Consider the following 17,172-nt stretch of genomic DNA (forward strand, 5'->3'; position numbering starts at 1 on the left):
TCAAGCGCGTTTCTCATGGGAGCTTGTCCGAATGCATCTAAAGCTCCGCAACTCCCGTGTCTACTTAGATTAATGATTATGCGCACACACAATCATATATACACATTAAAGACTTAATTTATAAGAACCCACCAAGGAGACGGATCGGTTTTGACCTTCTTCTTATCAAGATCTCAACTTTCTCCAGTGTATTCTAGCGGCTAGCCTGCACATATGTGCTTCAATTTCAGTCTTTAACCGTACAGTTTCTTCCAAGAAAAACATGTCCTAAAGAAACGAACGATTACTCACAGCTATCTTGATGGGCTTTGCTCTTTGCTCACAATTTCTTTGCTGTCTTTATTACTAGTTTGGACCCTTTGAATTGGAACCTGTTTGACAGTTTCCCAATCTTGTTTTATGATTTTCTTGATGCCTGAATTATGTATTCATGGTTGAAATCCTGGATTTTGATGTTTATTCGTGGTTGATATTTTGTTGTCTATCCTATATGAACTGATTTGCAATCTCTGGTAAGCTAAAATTATGTTCCGATATTTGATTTTGATATTATCCTCGCAATTGTTCTGTTGTTGCATGTGTTTCTGCATTTATTATCGTGGATTTGAATGAAAAAAGAAAATTTTGACTTTGCTTTGAATGTGGATCAAAAGGTTGATCTTCTCTCATCACCAGGGCTTTCTTTCCGGTGGCAGAGTTAGATTGATGGTTGAGATTGTGGAATTTTGAAGAAGAAATTATTTTAGTTTGGGGATAGATGGGGAATACTTGTGTTGGACCTAGCATGTCAAAAAATGCTATCTTTCAATCGGTTTCTGCTGCAGTGTGGCGATCTCGCATGCCAGATGGTACAGAAACTTCAGTCAATGGAGAGAATGTTAAAAACGAGACACCAAAAGAGCACGAATCAGCAATGCCAGTTCAAAGCACACCACCGGAACATGTGACAATCCCAAAGTCGGAAACAAAACAGGAGCAACCAGCAAAGGCAAAGAAGCATATGAAGAGGAATACTAGTGCAGGACTTCGGACTAGTTCGGTTTTGCAACGGAAAACTGGGAATTTGAAGCAGTTTTTTAGTATCGGGAAGAAATTAGGACAAGGGCAATTTGGAATAACATTCCTCTGTGTCGAGAAGGCGACAGGAAAGGAATACGCATGCAAATCAATTGCAAAGAGGAAGTTATTGACTGACGATGACGTGGAGGATGTCAGAAGGGAAATTCAAATAATGCACCATTTGGCTGGTCACCCAAACGTTATATCCATCAAGGGGGCATATGAAGATATTAACGCTGTTCATGTTGTCATGGAGTTATGTGCGGGGGGAGAGCTTTTTGACAGGATAATACAACGTGGGCATTATACTGAACGGAAGGCAGCCGAGCTTACAAGGACTATTGTTGGAGTGGTAGAAGCTTGTCATTCGTTGGGTGTTATGCATCGTGATCTTAAGCCGGAAAATTTTCTTTTTGTTGATCAAAAGGAAGAATCACTTCTCAAAACAATTGATTTCGGGTTGTCGATATTCTTCAAGCCAGGTATGCTAATAAACTCTATCGTGTGTTTTAAGAGTGAAGTTTCTGTTGAAGAGATGCATGTTTCTTGTTAGCTCGTGCTGTTCTCGTGATTGGGTTTTGCATTTTCTGGATTAGAAATGAGCATGCTAACCACCTCCATATTGTTATAAAGTTTGCCGAGAAAACTAACATGATCTGGATTGGAGCTGCACTAAAATGCTTTGTTGGGATAGTTATGTGTATTTACCAGCTAGTCATTTAGAGCTAAAGTTTCTCTATTAATAGACTTTATCGTGGTATTATCCAGTAGTACTGGGAGGAGGATATCGGGTAATAGCCATCGATTTTTTGCTCATATTATTTATTTACTTGAATAGAGTTGAATCATTGAGTTTATAGCTAATAGCTAAACACCAGAGCTACGTCATCGGTTGCTATAATTGTGAATTCGTTGTTTCAGATTAATTACAACTATTGACCAAACTGATAGTTAAATTTAGGCACATTCTTTGACTTCTTGAATAAAGAGATACAAATTTGAAGGGCAAAAGAAATTTTTTGTTTTGTATAAAATGTGGGTGCTTGCTTACCTTTCCTGTCCCAGTCACCACTTAAGGGACTTATATTGCTTATGATGACGTTTCTTGAGGCTGGACATAATTATATGGATCCTCTTGCATTTACTAGAAACGTTTTTTAGTCACCAAGGACATGGGAGTCATCGGATTTATAATTAGGTCGAATATCAGGTTGTTGATGTAATTTAACTATTTTTACTTGTTTAAAGATAGGCATGCTATCTATGTCTTTTTGGTCATTTAAAAGCTATATTTTACTTTTCTCAGGAGAAAAGTTTGCTGACGTGGTAGGCAGCCCATATTATGTTGCACCTGAAGTTCTTAAGAAGCGATATGGTCCAGAAGCTGATGTCTGGAGTGCTGGAGTAATTGTTTACATTTTACTCAGTGGAGTTCCTCCTTTCTGGGCTGGTGAGGATTATTTGTATTCATTTGTTTAAATATAGCCATATATTTCATCCGACCATGACCACACAAAGAAGATTTATCCTTGCATGATCTTTCACTTTTTTAATCATCAAATTCCTGAACTTCAGAATCGGAGCAAGGAATATTTGAACAAGTCCTGGATGGTGAACTTGACTTCTCATCAGACCCCTGGCCAAGTATCTCAGAAAGTGCAAAAGACTTAGTAAGGAAAATGCTTGTTCGAGACACTAGACAACGATTAAATGCTCATGAAGTCCTTTGTGAGTATTTCTTATGGAATTTTTTCTAACTTGTTTAGATTAAGACATTTGGAGATCATTCAAGTTCATCTAAATTTTTTTCTGATTCGAAAATTTTTCGTTAAAAAAAATCGTAATAGTTTAATTATTCTTACTTTTTTAGTAGAATTTTTTGTTTTGATTATATTGTAATCTGTTCATAAATATCTGGATGCAACTGTGGATCCAGCTGCGAACGTATTGCATCTAACGCCAACACACTTCTGTGGTTTAAGGGATTAATTTGAGTTTATGAATTGGAATTGGGAACTGTTTAGGATTTGGCGTACTAAGGATTTTGAACCTGTCCAATCTGCAACCATTAAGGAAATGCTTTGATCTGGCAATATCTATAGTTTTATCCCAATAATTCCATTTCATACATTGTCATTTTTTACGCAAAATCTATCAATACCTCTTAATTTCCTTTCAAGAGGTCAACTTTCGGTATGTCATAACAGATGTATGTTAAAGCATGCATGTATTACACTTATTTGTAAGTTATTTACTTTTCCATGTACAATGAAGATTTGAAGTGTTGCTTCCATGGAAAATAAGCTTCTCGAAGGGGCTTCTCCATGTAAAAAAATCCTTGGTCTTTTTACATAGTGCATTTAATTTTCAATTATTTAAACATGTAATATCATTAGTTATCAAAAAAGAATTGGTACCCATCTTTGCTGTCTAATTGCTTTCCTAAGATTCCACTTTTGGGACCTTAAGTAGACAATTCCAATAAGGAACGAAATGGTTCAAGTCCCTCAAATTCTTGGATAATGGATGAATTGATCTTATCCATATTCGATCCAATCTGGTCTATGAAATTAGGGGGACCCAATTGAGTGTGAGGAGGGGTTGATCAAACAAAAGATTGAAGTTTATGCGATTTCCATATAATATTGGCTCCCTAAATCCGTTGAGTTTCTCCACCCATGCCAGTCATCCGAAAGGACAAATCGCCCATAGATCTGAGTCAACTAATACTCTTGCTGGCAATTAAGGCCCTAGCACGAGTTTTTATGGTTACATATGTGGCATCTCAATTTTTTTGAAAAATCTATCAACAATGTGAAGAAATCTAGAATCAAATAAAGAATACTAAATGGGGGTCATAGAAGATAATTTAAAGTATCAAGTTTCTTTGGTTTTAGGACATGAACTAGTAGGTATAGTGAATTGTTGAAAGATTAAGGAAGAGGAATGCCACCAAAATCTCTGGGTTTAGATGTCCCAAGGAGAATAGTTTTATAATGGAAATTCAGAGTTTAATAGTCAGGCCTTTGCCATAATTGAATGAATTAGTAAAATGCATGATTTTGATCCAAATTCATGATTTTCAGGTATAGCTGTTTTAGAATGACAAAATAAATCCAAAAATAAATTGTATTCTTGAGAACATATCATGGAGTCAGCTTACCTATTTAAGTCGATGTCATATTTTTATCAGTTGGCAATTAATCTACTTTCTCAACTCGTGTTTTTCCTTTTTAAATGTGCTTTCTCTTGCATTACTTCTTTTATAGTTTGTGCAAAATGATTTATCATGTAACAAGATAGAAACACACAGTTAATTCTCCTTCATTTGTGATCAACATCATGTAAGCTGAAAATTTTCTACATTATTTGAAAGATATCTGAAATATTATCTCCTACGTTCTTGGGATAACCTTGTAATTTTAAATATTTACACTGTCCAAGTCCCTGCCAGAATTTTACCTAAGTTGCTTGAGTTCTGGCCATATGATACAATTCCCCTGTCTATTGGCTTTAAACGGTTTATGTCCTCATGTAGTTGGATCCTTTTGGTTATGGAAATCTTTGAAATGCTTTCTTGAGACGGGAACCTATATGAGAGACATCTTCCTCGCAATTTATTTGAGTACTCGAACTCACATTTGTTACTAATTTTTGGCTCAATAACCTCTCTTTTAAGCCATGAGCAACTATCATATAGCCCAACTGGCTTCAATTTTTTATTTCCTCTTTAGATCATTCTTTAATATTCTCATGATCACTGAGATGGACGCAAACCTGTATAGAAGGACATAACCAGAAAACACTCTCTCTAATCAGTCAGGACTTTGGAACAATGTATCGATGACTTCAGGACATACCCGGCAAACATTATCTAACCAGTCAGAATATCATGATATGATTTCTAGAATAAAAAAAACCAGTGATCCAATGAACGGGGCTGTGAACCTTGTTACTATAGATGAGTCAAAGCAGGCAGAGCCATTTGCTTTTCAATCAAAGAAATAAATTCCTCACGACAGTAATCTGCTCTCCTATTTAAGATCTTAATATGCCCAAAATTTTTATGAAAATAAATTCAGATCTTTTTAAATATTGGATAGACAATTATTTTCATTTGCTATTTTATGCAATCTAAAAGATTCGGTATCTCTCAGTGTGAAATCAATTTGAATTGACTGTGTCTGTTGAATTGTTTTAGGTCACCCTTGGGTTCAAGTTGACGGTGTGGCACCAGATAGACCTCTAGACTCTGCAGTTTTAAGCCGCCTGAAACAATTTTCGGCTATGAACAGACTAAAGAAAATGGCTCTTAGAGTAAGTTTTACTATCAACGTGCAAATATAGTGAAATATGACATCTGATGGTGCTATATATATCAAGGAGGGATTTTATCTTTCAGGTCATTGCGGAATCATTATCTGAAGAAGAAATCGCTGGTCTTAAACAAATGTTCAAAATGATAGATGTAGATAATAGTGGGCAAATCACTTTTGAAGAGCTTGAAGCTGGACTTAAGAGAGCTGGTGCCAATCTAAATGAATCTGAGATTTATGATTTAATGCAAGCAGTAAGTATTAAACAAGAAAGCTTTCTATGATTTTTGTTTCTTCAGAATAATATGTTCTAATACATTGACGATCTCACACGTTTGAGACTTGAACTGAAATTAACTAAAAAGGGAATTACTTCAACAAGATAACGTATTTTCTTTTGATCAAAATCCTGCACTGAGTGGTTTAATATGAGCTTTGGGTGACAACTGTTGGGAGTATTAGTTGTGCGAACCTAAATAAATAAGTGCCTGCTTCCATCTATAAAAATTGTCCCATTTGAACCTTTACTGGTTCAAGCTGGTTGTCAATTTGGTTTTGTTTGTTAATAGCTGGATCGATTTATAACCAGGCAAAGCTATTTTCGTAACCACTGGGCTGGGCTAAAATAGACTTGAAGCCCCACCCACCTGCGCCGTTGGCTCTCGTCAGCGGTCTGTTGCATCTCCCATCCAACTGATTTAATATTATTATTTGAAAATTTTCCTTTTGTGTATGTCATAAATACATCGACCTCATTGTCATAATTCGAATATTTGTTTCCATTCTGTGTGTAATCTGTCCCACTTTCTCATACTGCAGGCTGATGTTGATAACAGTGGAACAATCGATTATGGAGAGTTTGTAGCTGCAACATTGCATCTCAACAAAATCGAGAGAGAGGATAACCTGTTTGCTGCTTTCTCATACTTTGATAAAGATGGAAGTGGCTATATCACCCCAGATGAGCTTCAACACGTGTGTCAGGAGTATGGTTTCGATGATTCCCGCCTTGAAGAGATGATCCGAGAAGTTGACCAGGACAATGTTAGTTCATACTTTTTTTAGAGTGCTATTTAAACTTATATGCAGGAGTTGTGTGTTGCATTTTTCAACTAAAGTTAACCTGCAACTTGGCTTCTTCAACTCTTTTTCAGGATGGACGTATTGATTACAACGAGTTCGTTACCATGATGCAAAAGGGCAACCCGGTTGCTGGTGGAGGTGGTAAACGAAGCTTGGAGAAAAGTTTCAGCATAAACTTTAGGGATGCCTTGAAACTCACATAGCCTTCAAAACACCACTCCATTTTTTTCTCGTTCATTTTCGATCGCTTTCAGATGAAATGGCTGTGATGCTATAGCTGTATATTCGGTCCCAAGTCCTGATTGTGAATCAGCCTTGCTCAGGTTTTCTCCGGGACGAATCTGGATTCGGTTTTTGACTGTTTTCTTTTTGCATCAAGAACACATCATTGAAGACGGAAAGAAAATCCCTTTAATTATTGTCCTTGATTTGAACCTTTGTCGGTTCAAATATGGATTTTGTTCACAGTTAAAAACTCCCAGTGTCTGTATTTGAATCTAGTTGATTTAGTGGAATGGACTTGTGCTTGTGTATGCATGCATCACGAGCGTTGAAATGTCAAATACTTGAAATATTTGTATTATTATATAAAAATTTATATTTAAATATCTTAATTAATTTGAATTTAATTTCTGTAAATTTTTTATAGTCCCTAGGAATCAGAAAACAAACATAAAAAAATCAAAATGAAACTTGGTTAGAAAATTTTAAATTATTTAGGCAAATTAAATATTAAACAAAAAATGAATATTTATTTATTTTATGAAATAATTTTTAAAAATTATTATAAACTTTATGGGGAGAAAAAAGAAACTTGACAAAATAAAAAAGAATATTGGTATTAATATTTGTACGCACAACAATCGCTTTCATGAGCAAAATAAAAACCCTAAAATTGGGCCTCCGTTTCTGTTTCGCTTCTCCACCCACTCGTCTTCAATTACTACTCTCCCGAACTTGAACTATTAAATGGCGACGTCGAGTGAAGACGGAGTCTCGGCCGCCGCATACGGCGGCGTTGGAGCAGGAGGTAAGTTCCGAAAGAAGCCCTTCCGCAGAGCACACCTCCCTACGACGCCTTACGATCGTCCCCTCACTGCGGGAATCAGCAATTCTTACAATGGTAGCAGTAAAAACCCTGGCTTGTTCGCGAAGCTCGTGGTGGATCCTGCCTCCAAGCTTATATCATATGGGGCCCGCCGCTTCTTCTCCTCGGTTTTTCGCAAACGCCTACCTTCGCCGCCTCCGCAGGCACAAGGTAGCTGAGTTGATTTTTTCTTTTCTTCTTTCAAGTTTTTTTTTTCACGCTGTCGTGTGATTAGCTAAGGTTACTTGGTTTTTAGATTTAATTTAGGATTGTCCGACTACTTTTGTGTGTGTTCATCGTATCTTTTAATTATATAATTGGGAAACTTAAATCTCCTTTGTCTGGTCGTGTGGTGAATAGCTTTATCTCGTTGAAAAATATGGACTTGGCTTGAGGACATACCTAAAGTTTTAATCATCGACAATATTTCAACTGTTTTGTAGGATTTAGATGTGTTATACAGAAGATTTCTTTTTCGATTTGTGATTATTTTATTCATCTTAAATGAGTTTACTTGATCTTCCCGAGGTTATTTGTTTTTTAATTCCTCATTTCTATCGGTAGTTTTACGGGTAAAATTTAGAAAGTCGCCGAGATGGACTTTCAATTGCTATACTTGTTTGCTTCAGAAGCCATATTGAAATTGATTGTATTGGAACTTTCTAAGGAGATCTGTTTTTCCCCCAGTTGTGGAATATCAGGGTTTGCTACGGCCTACGCTCTGCTGGCATATACTCTAATTTTTGAACATGTTCACAGAATTCAATCAATGTCAATTGGTATGATATTCCACAACTGCCATGTGGATGACATGGTTGTGCTATATTTCATGTATGGAGGTCGTCCTGAAAAAAAGTGATACTCCACAACTGCCATGTGGTATGATATTCCACAAAAGCTGTTTTAAAAAGTTTTTTTAGAAGCTAGAATTTCTAGTTTTTGGGCTTTTGCATCTACTCTTATTTAAATAAAAATAAAAGCACTTTTCAACATTTATCTAAATGACAAAACCGCTACTGTTTTTTTAATAAAAACTTTAAAAAGTTGGATTTATTTAATAGTTTTTTTAAGCAACAACTTCTGCATCCAAACTCTGCCTAACTATTTTTATCCCCTAAAATAACAAAACGAAACTCATTCATAAGTATCATAAAGTATGTATTATAAGACTTCCTCCCATACAAAGTACAAACTCACAAAATCATAAAAGAAAAGCTAAATTGTTCTTTCTACCTTACTCCTACTTTTGCCATCTGCTGTTCTTCCTAGGTCTTACATGATGTAGGCAGTAATTGACTGATGACACATGTCTTCTGATGTGAACAGAGGTAAATTGTCCTTTGAGTGATGAGCTTCAGGTGGCAGTTTCTGATGTAAGTCATGCATTCCTTTGTTTTAAGCTTTATTTTCAATGGCATTTGTTTGTATCACTGTTCAGAAATTGTTATCTATGTTTCCTAATGCAGTCTGGAGATTTTATTTTGGTGTTGCAGTGATCTTGTTATGAATGGTCAAAATCACGTAGAGCATGGATTTACAGAAAATTGTTCTAGCTAGTTTGTTCTATACTAATTCCTTTTTGCAAGTGCTGGATAAAATTCTGCTAGAATGAAAGGAGATGTTTTAAGATGGGTTCATCTAAAAGTATGGGAGTTATTTTATGATAATTGTGCATTAGTTGTAACTGGATCCCATAAAGTATCTAAATTAGCAATTACAGGAAGTAGAATTGTCGATGTTGTTGAACCGTCGAGTGCATGGTGAGTTTGAGCTGATCCATGTAGTGAGAGGCGATATGGTTGTAGGAAGCAATGTTTGTGCTTTTCAGTTGGACTCTCGCTGAGAACTCAGATGGATGAAATATTATTTAACTCGTGTAAAAAATGTAATATTCAATGAAATTATTATAAACAAAATGTATATGAGAGCAATCCATGTTGTCTCTTAGGTTGTACTTTGTTTGTAAGGCAAGCCTATTAGACCCCGGTACTGAAATGTTCAGTTGTTTTCAGCCCCCCTATCATTTTCCGTCCACATTTAATTCCATTTGTCCTATATCTATGGTTATCTATTTATCTCAAATCTTTAGTTTTTTGTCCATTTTTTGTTTCGATTGTTGAATAATTAGTGCGATGTGCTAAAGTGCGGAGGTGGTACTAGCAGCCTGCTGTTGTGTGGTTCAGCTGATGATGGAATCTCTGAGCTCGAGCAATTGCTGAAGCAGAAGACTTTTAGCAGGTAAATTCTTGAAAGAATTTATTGTCATTCGTGCTGAATTATTTTTCAAGCTGTCTTTGTTTGTTGGAAATGTTACTTTTGTATTCGTTTATCTTGTAGATGAGATTGTGTTCCTATAGCAAGTTATTGAAAATTTCTTATATGCGGTGCCACAAACAAGGACCAGGTGGGAATTATCTGCCGTTGTTTTAAACTGAAGTGTCTGCTGCTGATGTGGGATGTGGACGGATGCATGATGTGTAATTTCACTGTTCAGGATTTGATATCACTTCTTTGTAACTAATTTTCAATGTGTTGTTCCTGAGAATTAACTTTGTTTGTGATATGCCAACTTAATGTTGTCCTGCCTATGCAACTGTAGGAGTTATAATATTTAATATACAGTGCCTACGTATATTTTTTACACGTTTTTTTTTAAATTGATTTTTTAGAAGAATATGCTTTCCTTATGCAGGTCTGAGATCGATCATCTGACAGGACTATTGCAATCAAGGGCTGCTGTAGAATCACCCAGTGTTGGTCCCAAAAAAAGTGAAGGAGGAGCACCAGATTTTGAAAGGCATCAACCATTTGCAAGTAGTCTGTCGGAAGAATGTATGCAGGACGAGGATAGATCGCTTAGGGTTATGTCATCTCCTATTATAAATTCAAGAGTAAGTTAAATTCCACTCCACTCACATACTCCATTGTCCAACACGCGCGGCATGCTGTCTTTTGTGCTTGTGTTTCTTGATGATGTTTATAGCTATGTCGTAGCATCTTCAAGGTTTTTAGGTAGCAAACTGAAAAAATACCTCCAGGTCATTGAGGATGATATGGTGCCTCCAGCTGAACTTGCAAAAGCTTACATGGGCCATAGACCTTCTAAAATATCCCCATCAAACTTAGGGACTCGTAATCAAGTTCGTAGAGAAGATGCAGGATTGCTTTCTAATGTACCTTTCGCTTCCAAATCTCCCAACATGTCATTGAATATGACTACTTCTGTTGGCCGTGGTGATCCTAACAATGGTTTTATAACTCCAAAATCTCGAGGCAGATCGGCGATTTACAACATGGCGCGTACCCCATATTCTAGAGTTCATCCAATTTCCATTAAAAAGGTTACACGTCTTGCAATTTTCATCTGCAAAATAGAAGTAATTTTTGGAGTTAATTTTTCTCCTTCGGCTGATTTTAGGAAATCGGATCGACCAACAATTTCTACGGTGGACTGTCAATACCCTCATCATCTTCTTCTCTAGTCGAGCAAAATGAAAAAATTGAAGCCAAGTCAATGGTAGATCTATTATTTTTAAAACTTTGAACCTTAGAGCTTGATTCTCTCTTCTTTTAATTTTTGTTCATTTATTATGTTACCAATTTGTGTATCAGACCTTGAAACGCAGGAGGTCGGTCTTAGATGATGATCCTGGGTCTGTTGGTCCCATGCGGAGACTCAGGCAGAAACCTTATCTATTAGCTTCTAAAATTCCTGTGATTGCACATGGAGTGGAAAGTGGTTCTGATCTTGCACTGGTGACTTCAAAGCAAAAGCTTCCTTTAGTTGTTGAACAGAAAAATAGGGTCTCAAAAATTGCTGGGCAAAATGAGGATGACAGCACTCCAAGTGCCAGTTATGCTTGTGTCTCTTCCAAATCTACTGAGGTTGCTGCAAGAATTTTGCAGCATCTTGAAAAGTTGACTCCAATGGAAAAGTCATCTGAATCCAAGCTGGCTGCTGTGCGAGAGAAATCCACTTTTAGATTGACACCCAGTATGCTTCGTGGACAAGCTCTCAGGAGCATGGAGGGCGTGGATTCTTCGAAGTTGCTGCTGGCTGTTCAAGATGATCAAAAGTTGGAGGATAGGTCTGATGTCGCTTTATCTCATGACCGAGATTCTACTTTTGAAAGGACTGGAAAGGTTGAAAATGGTGATAAAGAAACTGTAATAGTCTCTGCCATGTTGAATCCTGCAGTGAAGAACGAATTTCTTGAGTCCTCTTCGATTCCTGGCCCCAGTATAACTGCTGATTCAGCAGTAAAAAATAGTGTAGCTGAACGTCCTCAAACTAAGAGAGCATTTAGGATGAGTGCACAAGAGGTAGGTGTTGTCTCCTTTAACTTGTGAGAAATGATTTTTTTCTTCATGTTTCTCTTTATTTTTCATTTGAGTTGCTTGCTATTACTCATTGATATTCTTTTTACGGTGCAATTTTAGTTTATGTTTGTGCTTTTGAGCTTTATGGCTGGATGCCGAATTGTGCATCTTTGACTGCCTTGATTTATATCTATCTTGTTCCGATGGCTGAAACAAAAACAGTTTTCAATTAAATTTGATATTCTTTTATCCAAATATGAACTTTTAATTTATGTCTGTGTTTGTAGGATTTTTTGGAGCTGGATGATGATGAACATTCTTATGGGCTTGCAACTAGACCTTTGGCAGAAGGGAGAGGACGGCCTAATGCACATACTCTCGGAAACAAACGCTCTGATAATGAAGAACCCAAACATTTGAAAACTACTAGTCAACCAGAAGCGAAGTTACCTGTTGTATCAAGCAAAACAACTGAAAGCAGTAATCCTAGAGCTCCCATGATTGAAACAGGAAATGATGGCATTTCTCTCTCTTTGTCAGAGAGAGAAAATGTAGCAATCCAATCAGATGTTCTTTCTCAGTCGGTCATTTCGTTTGAAAAAGCAAATGGAACTAATGATTCAGTTCCCTGGTTCAGATTGGGCTCTCAAGCTGTTGATAATACTCCTCGGTTGCCTTCGGTATCAGTCAATGTGAAACCAGAATCTAAGTCTGAGAACTCTATCAGGTTAGTAGTGACCACCAATACTTATCTGGCTGGGAACTGGTTTTCAGTTCCAACTGTTCAATTGCTTGTTATTTTACTGTTTCCCTGCCCTCGCGGTTTTTTTAGAAAGGAAGTTGGATGTGCCTCAATATTTGCTATTAACATTGTGTTATTTTTAGTTGTGTGATGTTTTTTTACTCACGAGTCGTGTGATGATGATGATGCTTCTAGACTTGGTGAATAAACTGTATTGCGCCACCTTAGGTATATTAGGACTCACGTGGCATTATTAACAATTCTTGGCAAAAGCTGTCATTGTCGAAACTGGAAAATTGTTCTCCAGCTTCCCCTCTAACCAGTGTTATTCCCACTTTATCTTTGTTTTGAAGTATGCTGACTTCATGTGCAGCTTATTGGAGGCTGTTTCTACTGCTGATGGCTCTAAGATGGAAACACCCGAGTCTGATCAAGGTGTATCCCTTGATCCTTTAAAGACAAGAGATGCAAATGGAAAGGCTCATACTGCGACATTTGTATCAAATGGGCCCCTTATTTCTAGGGCTCCTGCAGTGTCATTTACCACAACTTCTTCTCATGATGCAAATCAGATATCGACAGCTATCTCTAGTCCTTTAACCTCTTCAACCAGCATGGCAAGCTTTAGCTGGATTGGGGCCAGCACCAACGCTACCTCTTCGACCAGCATTGCAAGCTTTGGCTTTACTGGCTTCGGCAATAGCAACACTTCCACTTCCAATGACAATAGTTTTCGGTCAAATGCAGCTGTATCTGTTTTCAATTTTGGTGCCTCTGTGGATCCATCCAGTGCATTACTTGCACCATCAACTACTACTATCTCAGAAGTGTCTGAGCTAAAGAACAAAGCTGAGAAAGAACCAAATACTGGCAGCTCTAGTGCAATACAATCAGCTGTTACACCATTTGTGGCTAAAAACTCTGGAAGTGGCCCTAGTAATTCATCTGCAAATAATTTTCAAGGTTTTCTTCCTGCAACTGCCAATAAATCTTCAGTGTCTGATTTTGGACTTGTCTCGCAGAGTACATCCATTCCAATCAGTGCGTCTGGGTCATTACCTTCCCTTAACATGAGTGGCAGCATGTCTTTGACCACTTCCCTTTCCCATCCCCAGTTTAATCCAAACCAAAGTTTGGGCTTTAGTACTTCAGCTTCCTCATCAGAGACCAGCATGGTTAAATCTGGTAGTGGACCAACATCGAGTGTTGGCAAATTTGGTGCAAACTCCACTTTATCAGGTGACAGTGCAGTCAGCTTGAACGCCCCTGCTACCCCTGGCATATTTGGTTTTGGTTTAGGTTTAAGTTCCTCCGCTGATCCAGTCAGTGCAGTTGGCTCGACAAATGGTGTCACTCCCCCAGTAGTCAGTTTTGGTGATGATTCCGTGGCAACTTCAGTAACTAACAATGCTAACTCTTCGAGCATTGGCACATCTGGTATATTTAATTTTGGTGCTAGCTCTTCAGCTTCCACACCAGCAGCTTTAAACATATTTGGCTCTACTTGGGAAAGTCCGAAGCCTTTGGCCTTTAGTTCAACATTTACTACTTCCTCTCCATCCAGTGTATTTTCATTTGGTACGTCGGCTTCTACCACTGCTCCTGCAAATGCTACATCCACAGTTTTTAGTTCACAGTCTGGTCCCTCATCCAGCCCAATTTTTCCATTTTCGACATCTTCTCCTGCATTTTCATTACCCTCTGTTTCCCTTAACCAGCCAATATTTGGTAATAGACCACCTAGTTTTACAGCGTCTCCAAGTAGCGGTGACCAAATGAATGCTGAAGACAGCATGGCTGAGGATCCAGTGCAATCCTCTGCACCTTCTATTCCTATATTTGGTCAGCCAACCATTTCTCCTCCCCCTGCTGGCTTTATGTTTGGATCGGCAGCTCCACCCTTGTCAAATCCTTTCCAATTTAGCGGCCAACAAAATCAAATTGCTCCACTAAATCCATCTCCCTTTCAGGCTTCAGGTAGCCTAGAATTCAATAATGGTGGTAGTTTCTCATTGGGGAGTGGTGGTGCTGACAAATCGAATCGAAAGTTTGTCAAAGTAAATAGAAATAAGAACCGGAAGAGGTGAAGCCTTCGAATGGTGTACTTGTATTTTTTTTTAAAAGAAAGCCATCACTTTTGAGCAGATTTGTTGGCGGATATTGACAGCTGGTGTTTGGAAGTCTCAATATCGGTGAGGTCCACCGCCTTGGCTTTGGAAGTTAGGTTTATCATTCCATGTGCTGCTTTTTTTAAAAAAATTATTTCCCAATTTAGCAAAATTTTGGTTGGCAAAAAAATTGTTGCAATTTAGAATGTTTGTCCGTTGATATCAAGAATATTGCATTGTATGAGTAAAGTAGTAATACTTCAAATTTCATGGCATGAAATTGTGTAAATTGACCATTGATATTATGTATTGTCTTGTGTAACATAAAAGAATTGCTTGCGAGTGTTATTTATAAAATATGTCTACTTATTTCTGGAGCATACTGTGTAGTCTCCTGTTTTCAGTTTTACTGTTTCCTAAGCTGTACGAGATCATTTGACCGTTTCTGCTGTACGACTCTGTCAAGGGTGATTAAATGAAAAAATAAGGAAAATAAAAAATTTTGTAAAAGTAAAATATTTAATGTTGCTCTAATCCCAAGGATCGTTGTCTATAAAAGCATTTTTATGCGATCCGAGTGGTTGTATTAACGGTGGCGTAATATTCTTTTCTTTTCTTTTTTGGTCGTTATGGTGCTAACCTTAATACTCCTTTAAAACATGTATTGAAGAGCATGGCGTATGTGGCGTTTCTTGTGTTCTTTTACCATTAATTCAGAGTTGGTAAAAAAAATTATGGGTTTTTAATGTCAATGTTATTTAAAGTGTGCTTGATTCATTATTTAAGAGCGTATGAGAAATTCATCAACACTTGATGTTTCTGTACCGTCTCGCCGTTTCAAATTTGCTGTCGCGTGATATACGTGGGAACTTAATGAGAGAACCAAGATAGTAGCGTAGCAGCCATCATCTCTAACCATTTGTTTTCAAAATAAGCGTCTTACATATCATAAAGTAACCTGTGAACATTTTCCTCTGACCATGAACCTGAACATGACGTAGTTGATGACTTGCAATACCGGATCAAAAATATTTCAAGAAGCAATGTATAAGAATTTGTTATTCTCGAACTGCCAACAATTTAAGACACAATGTTCTGATCTACGTGGGGGTCGCGTATCTGTGAGAATTCAGAGTCTTGCTTCCTTTCAAGACAAGTCCACTAGTACCGTGCACCAGTTTGGTCATAGTCTCGTCCCCGAAGGTATGGTACCCTTCCTTCAGCAACTTGGTTCCACCTAGGAAATGATGCCCTCTCTCTGTAAAGAGTACAAATGACCAGCATGTGCACTATGATAAGTTCCAGCGTGTCTGTGGGGGTCAGTTGGAACACTTGTGATCAAAGGGATGCCAGTCTCAGCTTGTTGGTCTTCTCGTAGTATTTCCTCTAATTCCTTGCCAAGAAACTCTTTTCTTCTACTAGCTTGTTGTGCACGAAGTGAAGATAGTTTCTCTTGGTACTTGTCATTAATTTCGATCAACTTCTGAAAAAGGCTGAGGATAATTTTGAGCATAGATGGGAACATAAACAAATTTTTGAGAAATCATAAATTTGGGTTAAAATGCATATCAAATCATTGAAATAATTTTGAGCATAGATTTTTAGTTCAATGTCATCCCTATATTGACATGGGAATAAAATTGAATACTAATTAAATTTTAATTTAATTTATTTTTTTATTACTTGTTCTGGAAAAGATTTTTTTTTTTTTTTTTTAAAAAAAGACAAAAAGTAAGCCCTACTTCTTAGTGGCAAAGAAAGATGAGTCAGACTCGAGTTTATCATTTTGATATATTGATTGGTCAATTCACCAAGTCAAAAAGCCTATGAGGGACACCCATATAGGATATAGCAACCACACATTTATTGCTTTAATTAATTTGTAAATGAAAAGGGATAACACTTTTTCATTTTTTTTTTAGTGGTGAACGTAATATTATTTTAAATTTTATATAATCGTTTGATAAAATTAGAATTCTAAATATCTCTCAGTGTTGACTGCACCACAATTTAGTAGACAAAAGAAAAAAAATCATTCCCTTTGTTTTTTTCCCTTAGGTCTGATAAATTTGGAGAAAATAATATGTCAGAAATAACTGATTATTATTAGACCAAAAGTTATCGCAATTAGTCAATATAAAACTTTATTTTTTTATATTGTGACAACGCGTTTTGCATTTACTTGAGTGCTAATGAGTCAGACTGCTAGACACATGAGTTTGGAGAGGTACGTGTCTATTTGCTAGTATAGTCTCATTTATCTTAGAGATCGGTTCTACACTTTCTCAACAATCGGTCATGTTCCCAACATAAACAATATTATCCGTTAAGATCTGATGTCACTCTTTTAATGCTCAACTAGTCAAACAAATCAAGCGAGACAACGTCGACAACTTGATGTAAGAGAACTTTCCAGAAAGTCACTCAGTACTGTTGACTCATTCACACTTAACTTTA

General features: G+C 37.1%; 2 protein-coding genes across 8 annotated transcripts; both read left to right on the forward strand.

The window, feature by feature from the left end:
- Nucleotides 1-57: 57 nt before the first annotated feature.
- Nucleotides 58-7,058, forward strand: LOC142533875 (calcium-dependent protein kinase 1-like). Of its 4 annotated transcripts, none has more exons than XM_075640788.1 (8): nt 58-512; nt 654-1,541; nt 2,366-2,509; nt 2,635-2,787; nt 5,261-5,376; nt 5,462-5,629; nt 6,195-6,419; nt 6,530-7,058. In XM_075640788.1, exons 2-8 carry the CDS (start codon nt 758-760, stop codon nt 6,659-6,661), a joined length of 1,722 nt encoding a protein of 573 aa, XP_075496903.1. In that variant the 5' UTR covers nt 58-512; nt 654-757; the 3' UTR covers nt 6,662-7,058. The 4 variants fall into 4 exon arrangements, with proteins under 4 accessions (XP_075496903.1, XP_075496904.1, XP_075496905.1 ...); XM_075640789.1 differs by having other exon boundaries at nt 676-1,541; XM_075640790.1 differs by having other exon boundaries at nt 58-373.
- Nucleotides 7,059-7,324: 266 nt separating this feature from the next.
- LOC142533708 (nuclear pore complex protein NUP1) lies at nt 7,325-15,015 on the forward strand. Of its 4 annotated transcripts, none has more exons than XM_075640568.1 (9): nt 7,325-7,716; nt 8,872-8,918; nt 9,674-9,783; nt 10,238-10,436; nt 10,584-10,886; nt 10,964-11,062; nt 11,158-11,868; nt 12,153-12,592; nt 12,981-15,015. In XM_075640568.1, exons 1-9 carry the CDS (start codon nt 7,428-7,430, stop codon nt 14,692-14,694), a joined length of 3,912 nt encoding a protein of 1,303 aa, XP_075496683.1. In that variant the 5' UTR covers nt 7,325-7,427; the 3' UTR covers nt 14,695-15,015. The 4 variants fall into 4 exon arrangements, with proteins under 4 accessions (XP_075496683.1, XP_075496684.1, XP_075496686.1 ...); XM_075640569.1 differs by having other exon boundaries at nt 9,689-9,783; XM_075640571.1 differs by lacking the exon at nt 7,325-7,716 and adding an exon at nt 8,364-8,424.
- Nucleotides 15,016-17,172: the final 2,157 nt, after the last annotated feature.

Source organism: Primulina tabacum, chromosome 18 (assembly GCF_025594145.1).
Source record: "Primulina tabacum isolate GXHZ01 chromosome 18, ASM2559414v2, whole genome shotgun sequence".
Lineage (NCBI taxonomy): Eukaryota > Viridiplantae > Streptophyta > Magnoliopsida > Lamiales > Gesneriaceae > Primulina > Primulina tabacum.

What these genes read in the sequence shown, in the direction of transcription:
- LOC142533875 (XM_075640787.1), top strand. Translation starts at nt 758, where the DNA reads ATGGGGAATACTTGTGTTGGACCTAGCATGTCAAAAAATGCTATCTTT. An exon ending in GTCGATATTCTTCAAGCCAG is followed by an intron (nt 1,542 to 2,365) that starts GTATGCTAATAA and finishes TACTTTTCTCAG; the next exon opens with GAGAAAAGTTTGCTGACGTG. An exon ending in TTTATGATTTAATGCAAGCA is followed by an intron (nt 5,630 to 6,194) that starts GTAAGTATTAAA and finishes CTCATACTGCAG; the next exon opens with GCTGATGTTGATAACAGTGG.
- LOC142533708 (XM_075640568.1), top strand. Translation starts at nt 7,428, where the DNA reads ATGGCGACGTCGAGTGAAGACGGAGTCTCGGCCGCCGCATACGGCGGC. An exon ending in CTCCTATTATAAATTCAAGA is followed by an intron (nt 10,437 to 10,583) that starts GTAAGTTAAATT and finishes AAATACCTCCAG; the next exon opens with GTCATTGAGGATGATATGGT. An exon ending in AAGTCTGAGAACTCTATCAG is followed by an intron (nt 12,593 to 12,980) that starts GTTAGTAGTGAC and finishes CTTCATGTGCAG; the next exon opens with CTTATTGGAGGCTGTTTCTA.